The sequence below is a fragment of the Protopterus annectens genome, chromosome 1.part1 (assembly GCF_019279795.1).
Source record: "Protopterus annectens isolate FY-2018-M chromosome 1.part1, PAN1.0, whole genome shotgun sequence".
NCBI classification, from domain to species: Eukaryota; Metazoa; Chordata; order Ceratodontiformes; family Protopteridae; genus Protopterus; species Protopterus annectens.
In genome coordinates, this window is record NC_056726.1 from 25,243,512 (window position 1) to 25,256,190 (window position 12,679).

Here is a 12,679-nt window from a genome sequence, read left to right on the forward strand (position 1 = left end):
ACTCTTTTGTTTCTCTTATTATATTCTCTGCCTTCAGATTTATACTTACTGTACCACATGCAAGTGGTTACTATCATGTAACATGCAGATTGTAAGCAAAACATGGCCTACAGAATAATATCTATGAAAAGAAGTAACCACATTATAATTTTAACTTTCCCTCACCTTACAACATTTGTTTAGCAGCCAGCTTTCTGTCTAGTAAATCAACGTGGTACTTAGTTTGAATGTCACAAATCTGTCATTTAATCTATTGTGACTAACATTATCAAATGCATTTATGAGGTCCATTAGCATTGTATCTGCTGCTAGACCATTAGCAAATGATTCACTGACATGTTGGCAGAAAAAGTGAAGACCCCTTATGCATGTATGTCCCGTACTGATATAAAAGAGCCAGTGGATATCAATTACCTGCCATCCAACGGCTGACAGTATCCAGGTATCTGCAGTTACACAAAGGAGGTGGCTTTAACTCCACCCTATCTGGTGAGCAGTTTATGATTTTCTTATTCATTTAGCCTGTCCCATCCAAGCCAGGATCCAGCAGATTGGGACATCATCGCTCAACGACATGGGACATACTATGATTGCACACAAGTCTACTGAAAACTATGTCAATTTTGTCATTTATTCTGACTAAATGTATTTAGCATGAAGCATTCATATTTTCCCTTGTGTTTTCATCCTCTAATCTTAATTCCATGTTTCACAATATAATCACTGGTAAATAACAAGCAAAGATGTAAGTAGACATGAAGATAGGACAAAAATTTTGACCGGAAGATTTATTACAAATGAGATAAGTTATTTGAAATACATAAAGATTAGTAAAAGTTGGCAGCTTCAAAAGTATGGAATAAACAAACTCATAAATAAAGCAAGGAACAGTACATAATTAAATTTAACAGATAATGTACATACGTGTTTTCAATATGAATACAGGAATTTGAAAGAGAATGCATGTAACAGAGTGCATGTGTAAGCACATGTTAGTATGCAGATTCAAGTGCATGTGAATATACATGTTGGAGTGCATGTGAGTCTGGATGCTCTATGTGTACGTGTACGTGTGTGTGTGTGTGTGTGTGTGTGTGTGTGTGTGTGTGTGTGTGTGTGTGTGTGTGTGTGTGTGTGTGTGTGTGTGTGTGTGTGTGTGTGTGTGTGTGTGTGTGCACGTGCGTGTGTGTCTGTGTGCACGTGCGTGTGTGTCTGTGTGTGTGTGTGTGTGTGTGTGTGTGTGTGTGTGTGTGTGTGTGTGTGTGTGCGTGTGTGTGTGTGTGTGCACGTGTGTGTGTGTGTGTGTGTGTGTCTGTGTGTTTGTGTGTAGATGTGTATACACGTGCAGACATCTTTCTGCATATTCCTTTTTAGTACAATTAGAGCAGGGAAAAAGTTACGTGTTGCTCTGTTATTCTGCAAAACATAATTGCATTTAAAGTACTTGAGGTCATTCATTAAAACGTTATCAGTCTGTGCATGCTCTCCTCATTTAGTAGAATTACTGGGATCCTCTAAAACAAAGAACGTCTGGCAGCACCCAACAAACATATTACTTCTTTAAAATGCAGTAAATGACAGCGAGTATTCTGGAGTAAAACAGTATATTTAGTATCTACACTATGCAATTCAACTGTCTTAAGTCAGAAGATTAAAGGCACTTATAGTGAAAGGAACATGATGAAAATCAAGCTACTGCTAAGTGTGACTAATATGGGATTTGTGCAGGGTGCCTAGAAGAAAATACCCCATCAAGAGTGAACACGGAGTGTGCAGCACGTAACCATAACGCTGTTCTCACTGAGAACAAGCTGTTTTTATATGAGTGAGTATCTAACGTGTACAGTAGCTGTGAAAGCTTGCACAGTGTGTAAGTATTTCTGTAGCTCCACACTAAACATAAATGTTCTTGTAGTGCTTTAGATACCAGTGGATTATAAACTGCAAAAATCCAATAAACAGCAAAGTCTGTATATTAGCTATCAGGTGGGATATCTGAATGCCACTCTAGGCTCAATACAGAGACATGGGAAGACATACACTTGCAAAGTCAGCAGTAGCTCTTAAAGCACATTTCTCTTACCTCCTGTGAACCTGCCTGAGGATCTGTCATGGCAATTATTGAAAAGTCGCCGTATCTGTCACCGTTAGCATCAATGGACACCTCACCTGCAATGCCTGAGGAATGGTATGCAAAGAATGAGAACATTAATTACATAGACAACCTTTTCCATACAAGTAAAACACAAAAATAAATCAGCAGATTCTTACACACCAGTACAGTAGGAATATTGCATTCCAACATGATCTTTACATCCAGCTCAGTGCTTGCATTCTTAAATTATTGACAATTCTGTTTTGCTATGAACTTTTTGACCCCATCTGGGATATCTGATGTAATAAGATGCTATTTAAAATTATTGCAGAATACACTGAAATGATCAGCAACAAATCATTTCACAGAGCCAGATAACAAAGCCATCTCTTCTTACCTCACACATACCCAACAAATGTGTGTAAGCTTTGCTTCTTAAGACACAAAAATCATACTTTAGTATTTCTTTCTGGAATATGAACTTGTGGATTAACAAAGTAATAATGTCAAAAGGGTATGCTTATTACTGTGTAAATAATGCCTGCCCAGGGGTGTTCTGAGGCCTGATGCTGCAGGGGGAGGGCCTCTACACCCCCAGAAGGGCATTATTTACACAGTAACACACATGGAGGGCATTATTGTGCTTAGAGAATGGGCTATCAGTAATATTGTTGTGTTTCACTTTTTTATTTTTTTTTTATTACTATATTATTTTTTTATATTTTTGATGTAAAATAGTTCCTCTGTCTAATGTTTCAGACTTTTTGTAGTATATGTAAATGGTGTTGGAGGAGGTATTTTACATCTAAAATATAAGATTTTGAAATAATGTCCAGATATTTGCCTTATTTTTAAATCCCTCACTCATCAAAGTTGTAGCTTACTGGCAATCAGTGAGGACTGAAACCAATAAATAATGACATACATTTGAGTTTTAGACAGCATTTCATTCAGAAAATGCATGCTAAAACAAATCCATTTATTCTAGCAAAATTCTAATTTTATATCAGCAATGTTTAAAATCTGTCCCTATTTTTTAGCCTTTGTTCTCCCCATACAAAGTAAATAACAAAAATGCACTCCGGGTGGCCAGAGCTAATCTCAAAAGGTGGATAAAGGAGGTAAAATGTGACAGAGAATACAGGGTCACTTCAATGACACCAAAGACACCAGACAGTTGTGGCAGGGGACACAAGCTATAACAGACTACAGGCCTATTTCTTCAAAATGTGACAACAACATGGAATTCCTGAATGAATTTAACAACTACTTCAGTAGGTTCAATGAGGGGAACAACACCATGGCAACTAAACTTCCCATCAAACAAAATGAGGAAGTACTTTGCTTTAACCCAGTGGAAGTCCACAAGATCCTAAGCAAGGTAAATCCCAGAAAAGCAGCTGGTCCTGATAACATTTCAGGGGGAGTGCTCAGAGAATGCTCTGCTCAACTGTCAACAGTACTTGTGGACATTTTCAACATACATCTGTGCCAGGTCCAACCACCAAAGCGCTACCAGAATACTACTATAATACTCCTACCAAAGAAATTGCAACCAGCCAGCCTAAATGACTACTGTCCAGTTGCTCTAACATCGATGGTGATGAAATGCTTTAAGTGGCTGATCAAGGACCACCTATCTGCAAACCTACCAGCATCATTAGACTCGCTTCAGTTTGCCTACAGGGCCAACTGCTCTACAACAGATGTCATCTCATTTGCTCTTCATGAATCCTTGGCACATCTTGACAACAAAAACTGTTATGTAAGGATGCTATTCATCGATTTTTGCTCTGCCTTTAATATGGTCATCTCTCAACACCTGATTGAGAAGCTTGTCCTGCTGGACGTCAACATCTGCTTATGCAACTGGATCCTGGACTTTCTCATTGATAGACCCCAAAAAGAATGTGTGGGCAACAGCACCTCAAGGAGCTTAACACTAAGCACAGGAGTCCTTCAGGGATGTGTCCTGAGACCTACGCTGTTTACCTTACTAACTCATGATTGCATCACCAGACATAATTTGAACAAGATCATCAAGTTCACAGATGACACCACGGTAGTGGGTCTTATCAGGAGTGGAGACAAGACTGCCTACAGAGCTGAGTGGCCTAACAGGCTAATGCACTAATGCTCTATGCAGACATGAGGTGAACCACCTCATTAACTGGTGTGATATTAATAACCTGGCCCTAAACATGAATAAAACCAAGAAGTTAGCAAGGGACTTCAGAAAGAATCAGGACTCACATCACCCACTCATAATTAAAGTGGAAGCAGTGGAGAGAGGGAGAAGCACCAAATTTCTGGGTGTGTATATTTCTGAGGACTTAGCATGGTCAATAAATACTAACCACATTGTGAAGAAAGCACATTAATGCCAGCACATCTTGGAGAAGCTGAGGAAAGCTCATCTCCCTTCCTCTGGCCTCAAAACCTTCTATAGGGGTACCATTGAAATCACCTTGACTAGTAATCGCACAGTCTGGTTTGGGAACTGCAAAGCCTCAGACTGAAAGGCCTACAGAAGGTGGTGAAGGTAGTGGAGAAGATCACTGGATGCCCACTTCCAGCTCTGTAGGCCCTATATGAAGCGTGATGTATTGGCAGAGCCAGAAAAATAATCAGAGATCACACTCACCCTGCACATGGACTGTTCCCCTGCTTATGTTCAGGAAAACGATACTGTAGTATATGGTTTAAGTCCTCCAGGTTTAGCAGGAGCATCTTCCACATGCTATCAGACTGTTGAGCTCTACAACATATCAATAGCTGGTGACAAGAACAATCAGTAGTGCAGCTATCTTCTTGTGCAATACCTACATCAAGCTGCTTTAAAAGTGCAATACGTAGTAACTGAACATTCTGTACAATATACTTGTGCTATTCAGTATATTCTGTATACTCTGTGCAATAATTGTATACCACATGTGCAACATTTGATGAAGGCAGCTATCAGTGTTATAGAGGATTCTCAGATCTTGTCAGTCTTGTTTAGTATACGTATATATTATTGCACTGTTATATGTCCTTGTTGTATGTGATATATGCACTTGGAATCGAAGCAACATAACTTTGTTTGACTCGAATTGTGTGTAGGTCTGAATAAAAATAGTTTGCTTTGACTTGACTTGACAATTTTATGAGGAACAATCTGATAAATATAGTCAAAAATATGGACATTCTGTAAAAATCTGGGCAGTTGAGAAGATGGTCCCCCCTTTATTTTAAGGTTTATCCAGATTTCTTGAGCTAAGAGGTTGAAAGGTACACATACCTCATAAGTGCTGCTGCTGCCAGTGGTCGATCGCTCTCACTCTCTTTCATGCACACAAACACACACACACACACACACACACACACACACACACACTTCTGCTTTCATGGACACAAGCACTCATACACACACACACATGCAGAGAGAAGCTTAAACACACACACACACACACACACACACACACACACACACACACGCTCACTTCTTTCTTTTTTCAATGTTTCTTATAATTTTGCTTGGGAGTGTAAAAAAATGGCTTGCTCAATCTCACTCTTACTTTCATGCATGCATACACTCACACATACATAGGTTCATAGGTTCATAGGTTCATAGGTAGGTACTAGGCTATTGGCCCAACGGCCACGTAAGCCTAGCCAGCAAGGCTCCATAGCTTACACCACCCAAGAAAGTTATTTTCCTGTGCCACTGTCGAGCAGAGACACAGAAGTGATCCCTGGGGAGTATTTCCTATTTCCCATCCACTCATAAAGATTTTTCTTGAAGAGTGCTAATGCATAACTTTGCTTGACATAGATGGGTAGCTTGTTCCAGAGTATAGGAAGTCTCTGGGACAGGAATCTATCCCTCCAGCATGTCCTGTTTATTGTGGTGACAAGGTTTAGGTCCCTAGAGTGTGTAGCTCGGAGGGATTGGGATTTCTTTAGGTGTAGCATGTCCAACAGCTCTGGGTTTGACATAGCTTTATATGTTAGGCAGAGATCACCTCGGAGTAGGCGATATGCTACGGAGTAAAGCTGGAGTCTTTTGAGGCAGTCAGTGTAAGGCATTTGTTTGAGGCCAGTAATCCTCTTTTTGAGGTACTTCTGTGGCCTTTCCAGCTGCTGCAGACGTCTTGTGAGGTACATTCCAAAAGGGGCATTGCACTTTATAATGGGTCTAATGAATGACGAGTAGAGGGGAACAATGACCTCTTTTTTCCTGGATGACAACCATATTATGATGAGGTGTATCACGTAGAAGAACTTCCTGACTACTGTGGCGATGTGACTATCAAAGGAGGGACTACTGTCCACCTGGGTCCCAAGGTCTCTTATCACACATTCGGTGTTAAGTAGATTGCTGCCTATGTGGTATTTCATGGGTACAGAGTTTTTACCAGAGGGGATGACACTGCACTTTTTGGCATTGAGCTTGAGGCCATGGCTCTGACACCAGGCATCTGTCTCAGTGAGGCCCTTCTGTAGGATGTCCACATCATTTGGGGACTTGACTATGGCTCCTAGTTTGCAGTCATCTGTGAACTTCATTAGCCAGAGGCCTTCTGTATTAGCCTGTACTTCAGAGAAGTAGATACCAAACAGGTCCCAGGACGGAACCCTGTGGTACTCCACTTGTCACTGCTTTGAGGTCAGATTTGGAGCCTGCAACTTTTACAGTGTGGGTTTTGTCAGTGAGCCAGTTGACAACCCATCTTGTAACGTAGGGATTTATACCTAGTTTACTGAGTTTAGCTATAATTCCAGAATGGGGGATGGTGTCGAAAGCCTTGGCGAGGACAAGATAGGCTGTGTGAACCACCTTACCCTCATCCACGGCTTTGGTGACTGCCTCAAAGAAGTCGATCAGGTTCAAGAGGCATGATCTGCCTTTCACAAACCCGAACAGACATAAACACACACACACACACACACACACACACACACACACACACACACACACACACACACACACAGTCCTTATTTTTTTTTTTTAACATTTAACATTCTCAATTTATTCTAATTTTACATTCACTAAACAGCAAAAGTGCTCCTTAACGAGTATAAAATAATGGCAACCGCTAGCTTCCTTACTTTCTGAGTGTCACGTTACCTTAATATGTTGCCAGGAAGTGTCAGACTCGTTTTTCAGTAGTCAATACCTATACACTAACAACCTCCTGGAGAACATTCATTCTGCAATCATGGTACTGATGTACGGGTCACCTGTTCATTCATTTTAAACAGTAATGTCTGCATACCTTGTGGAAAACTAAACGGAAAGAAACGGATTTACAATTTATAAAGTAATTTTAATACATAAGTGAAATAACTTTATGCATTAAAATGCTCCTTATATTGCATGAGGTTGTTCCTCATTACCTATTTTATTTGAGAATAAAACGACAACAAAAAAAAAGAAATAAAAAAAGAGAAAAGACCACGCTGGAAGCAGAATAATCTTGGTTAGCGCTTTCGTTTACTAAAAATACGTAACCTTCTTCAGGTCTGAAGAAGTTTACGTATTTTTAGTAAACGAAAGCGCTTTCGTTTACTAAAAATACGTAACCTTCTTCAGGTCTGAAGAAGTTTACGTATTTTTAGTAAACGAAAGCGCTAACCAAGATTATTCTGCTTCCAGCGTGGTCTTTTCTCTTTTTTTATTTCATTTGTTTTATTTAACAAAAAAAAAAGACTCAAAAATAAACTTCTGCTAAGCCATAATGATTTTTTTTTTACTTTCTCCAATTTCCTTAGGTGTTCATTACATACTATTATTTTTGGGTAAAACTAAAGCTTACTAGTTACAGGTCTAAAATTTCAGGCAGGCATCAAAAGAAGTATTAGGATAACATGACTTAATCAAAGCTGCCTGGTATGCAAAAGGAAATTACAGAAATCAGATCTAGATCTGCTAGGCATGACACACATGAATACAGTAATCTCTGTATCTTTGAAATGTCACCACTCATCCAAACGTTTTAACATAATAAGAATAGCAAGACAATTTAAGTATAGGTTTACATCCATTCTAAACATGAACTATAGCTTCTGATAAAGTCCTCTGTTGCATCCCTTTTTTTCTTTTTCTTTGTGTCTTGCAAGATGTTAACTCATAAAGTAGCAGATGTAACCTACGGTAATCTAAGATATCAATGCAGCAGGTACATTGTGTTATGTTACTACTCGGTGGTTGTAAGGCTTGTGCAATTAAGGCCACGTCCACATACACAGTTCCATCAAAGATTTTAGGTATCCCTTTGAATGAAACTAAATGACCTATATTTATCTAAGAAATCCCCATAGGAAGAAAAAAGATTAAAAGACTCTCCCTGTCCCTACAATCATGGCAAAGATGAATCACCGTCTGATAACTTTAGCCTTTATACAGTGCGCACTTATACTGAGGGCATCCAGTTTATAATTCATGAGTTATTAGCTGCCTTTAACTGCTGTAGCTTCTTTTCTGTACATGTAATCTTTAACCAGTCTTGTCTCATTGAAACATAAGTAAACATGAAATCAAACTTACAACTCAGAACTTTGAATTCATTATCACAGTGAAATTATGTTGTTTTTGAATAACCCTAATCCTGAAAAAGTTATGGCTGTGAGACTTTAGCATTTCTTTTAGGTATGGTTTGAAAAATGTACTTTGTCACCAGATCATTAATGACATTTATAGCAAGAGGAGTTTTGAGAGACGTCTGACATTTGTACATCTTGAAAATATACCCTGGTACAGATTTCCATGCTATGCTGAACAGTAAGAATTTCAACTAGAAGTGGCACAGTGATGACACCAACACTTAGGGAACTGTTGATTTTTGTACTCTGTTCTTTTAAACTCTAGAAGACATCACTAAAATGTTCCACTCTAATTACCAATCAGTGCAAACTATCAAAGAAAGCGACATTATGGGCTGGATTCAATAAACTCTACACACGGTTCGCTAAAAAACATGTGTGTGTTGTGCAATATTGCCGATTTGTATTTAGTAAGCAGCTCAACACAACGTGTAGCCACACAACCACTGTAAACATCACGGCATGCTAATTACAACATAAGCAACTGAACTGTATGCCAATCAACCAATCCAAAATAGCAAAGCTATTCAATAAGCTGTAAAGCAGTCGTGTACTTAGTGTAGCCTTTTGCCTCAAATTCCAAAACATATGGAATGCAGCCACAGAAACTACACTAGAGGGAAAGAATGTTAGGGGATTCTGTTGCTCTTCTGCATATGCATGTGCAACAGGATCAAGTCTATGCTGCTACTGGTGCTGCTGCTAGACCTTGAGCAAGAAGGAGAAGGGTGTTTAGACCCTGTTTAACTTTCCATGGTCTGCAAGAGGTGGAAATAGTAGAGCACAACAGGGTGGATAGAGACACACTCAAGGAAATCTGCAACCTCTGTCATCATCAGCTGACAGCAAAGACATACTGAGAGGAACCAATACCTGTGGAGACTAAGGTATGTGTAGCACTCAGACTTTTAGCTACAGGAACCTTCTGGAGACCAGCAGGGGACATGCTAGAGGTGTCACAGGCATCAGCATCCAGGACCCTATATCAATTCATGAATGCTAGATATATATTTATTTTATATATATTTTTTCTTTTTTTCTTCTGAGGATAGAGCTGCAACTAGGCAGGATTTCTATCACATACCACAGACTGCACACACATTGAGATCAAAGCACCACCTGTGGAACCGGAAAGGGTCTACATAAACAGAAAGGGCTTCCACTCCATTAACTGCCAGGTTGTGTTTAACGCTAAGGGAATCATCCTAAATGTGTTTACTGGCAACCCTGGCAGTTACCATGACTCCCATATCTGACATGATTCACAGCTATACCAGAGGTTTTCCGGGGGGGGGGATATCTCACAAGGCCATTTACTGCAGGATCCAGGGTATTCCCTCAAACCACGACTGATGATTCCCATCAGAAATGCACACACACCCATGAAGGAACACTACAATGAGGCACATGCTCAAACCAGAAATATCATAGAGTGTTTGTTTGGGCTGCTGACATCACTTTTTTCAGTGACAAGATACATTGGAGGGGTGCGGCTTGCAGTACAATCCCACTACTTATGTCAAAATTATCACTGCCTGTGCTATCCTACACAATATTATCATGAGAAAACAGCTGCAACAGGAACACCAAGGGGAAGGAGCACTCGTTCCACCACCACTGGCAAAATCACCACAGCCACACACAGCTAAGGACTCAGAGGGGGGACCACCAATTGCTGTGGGTGTAGGTAGACGGAGGTGTGCATAATATATTTCTGTCCTAGCCAAGAGGCAACAGATACTATATATGCTTACCACCTAGGAGGTACAACTTTCATCCTATGCACATACATGCAGTCAAATGGATGCTAGACAATGCTCACAACCTTTACTTACACATGTAATTGATGTGTAATAACAGTGGACAGGAATTCCTCATTTGGAGTTAGTGGGGGTTCAGTAGCAGAACCACCTCCTGCAGGTCTATATCAGAACATTGAAGTATTAAAACTTGGAATGTCTATCTATCTATCTATTCAGATTATGATGCAGCATTAAAACCTCAGACTATTGAATGCCAAGTGGTCAAACACAACTGATTGATCAGCTGCAGATAAAAAAACAAATACAAATTGTTTAAACATGTTTATGTTTTTTACAGTGGAGCAAGCCCCCTTGCACTTATGAAATGGGTACTGTAGCCCCTTACCCCCACTGCTACTTAGATATATCAACTCCAAGATTGCCATATCATGGGAAAGGGTACATTTTCCATTCTCCATTGTTCTACAATCTCTCACTGAAAAGGCTGGTACACATGAGTGGCTTGATATTCTATACACATGAGTGGCTTGATGTTCTATCAGCTGTACCAGCTTTTTATAATTCCAGAAGTTTACTTTTCAATGGTCTGAATGCAATCTTTTTACAGTTTGAGTTTTAATTTTAATAGATCATGTATGGTAATCATATGTTTCGTAGTAAATTTTAATGTAAAATAGTTTTACCACCTATTTGAACTGATAAACATGCAAGATTATAATGTTTTAACTATAAGGAATTTTGCTCTGAAATTTTCAGAATAGTTATTTAAGGGACTCTTCTGTTAAACTGCTATGTGCTGTTGCACTGTCCATATTATAAACAGCTGTTACACATGTTACTCACAGTACAGATTATAAACAGGTACTCACACTACACATTACCTTAACTGTGTTCTGGCAGGTTAGTGAGTCCAAATGAGGAGAAAACATCAGCAGCACAGTGCTTCATAAACATGTACACCTCTTTCCAGGTAGCACAGCCTAAAATATTCACAATATTGTTAATGTGGTGGCAACTCCAGTATCTTATAGACATAAATATGAAGCAATAATGTTTCTCCCACAATTTAGTCTACAAGATGTTTGGGAGATATGTAGGGGAGCAAAGGCACAGATTGTAGGGACCACCTACCTTATGGATGGGGTTGTGGACCTGTACAACAGCCTACCAGAAAGGATGGTGAGGAATGAATACACAAAATCATTCAAGAGGGTATGGGCTGGTGGAAGTGTCACTGAGAGCTAAGGCAGGGATGCAGGAGAAGCCAAATGTTGAATGCAATTTAATGGCAAACCCATGTGTATGGTCTGCTTCTGTTATCAGGTACATACCAAATAATGAACAGACACACATGTGCAGAAAAACTGACTGTGGTGAAAAGTGCATTGTTGTTGCCCAGCGCTACACAGTTGTGCAAGAGAAATATCGGCCCCAATAAATTATTTACTTGTTACAAGGTAAGAACTTAGTCCAAGCATCCACTTCACGCCAGAAAGAAAGAAATTACTTTCACTTACTTAATGAATTAAACTTCCGTATGTTGTGTAACTAAAGTCTTTGATCTCTGGCCTAGAAGAAAATTAGTTAATGAAGTGGGACAGCTTGGTAAAAGTCAATTCATGACAACCAGAAATGAATATTAGCTGCAAGATATTAAGTAGTTGATAGAAGTAATATAATCTATTAATGTAAAAATGTCTGATCTGTTACAAACAGCAATATGTCAGACACATTAGGTTTCAGTTTCTTTATGAATAGTAATTGCTGGTTAGAAGTCCATTTCACACCACAATGAACAAACATCATCAGAAAAGTCACCAGCTGTTCAAATAACAGCTGAGAACAAAGTGCTGTTTAATCAGTGTTGTACTTTAGTTAATGTTGCACTTGCTTTATTGGAAATGTACAACAGATAACTCTTGTCTCTAGAGCAGCTCTACTATGTCAGACCTAAAAATGCAGAACAGTTAAAGAGAGGAATAAAAAAAGGAATGAAAAGAGAAACAAAGAAGAAAATATTAAGTAGGAAATGATATGTATAATATCACAAAATATAAATAATGGAGAGGAATATACATGTATACTTAGTAGGAATGTATCCTACTTGAAAATATTAACCTATATCACATTAGAATCATGCACAATTAGAAGTAAAAAGGATTGCCTCAGAATTTATGCATATACTGCTGTACCTTGGTCCAAAAAAAGTTTATTCATGTTCTTATTATCCAGAGCC

At 39.1% G+C, this 12,679-nt stretch overlaps 1 protein-coding gene across 2 annotated transcripts in view; it reads right to left on the bottom strand.

Annotated features, from left to right (window-relative positions):
- Window positions 1-12,679, bottom strand: part of NPR3 (natriuretic peptide receptor 3) — a 574,731-nt gene that overhangs the window by 49,595 nt on the left and 512,457 nt on the right. For both annotated transcript variants that reach the window (XM_044073444.1, XM_044073443.1), the window contains exon 5: window positions 2,084-2,178. In XM_044073444.1, coding sequence (XP_043929379.1) covers window positions 2,084-2,178 — 95 coding nt within the window. The remainder of the gene's footprint in view (window positions 1-2,083; window positions 2,179-12,679) is intronic.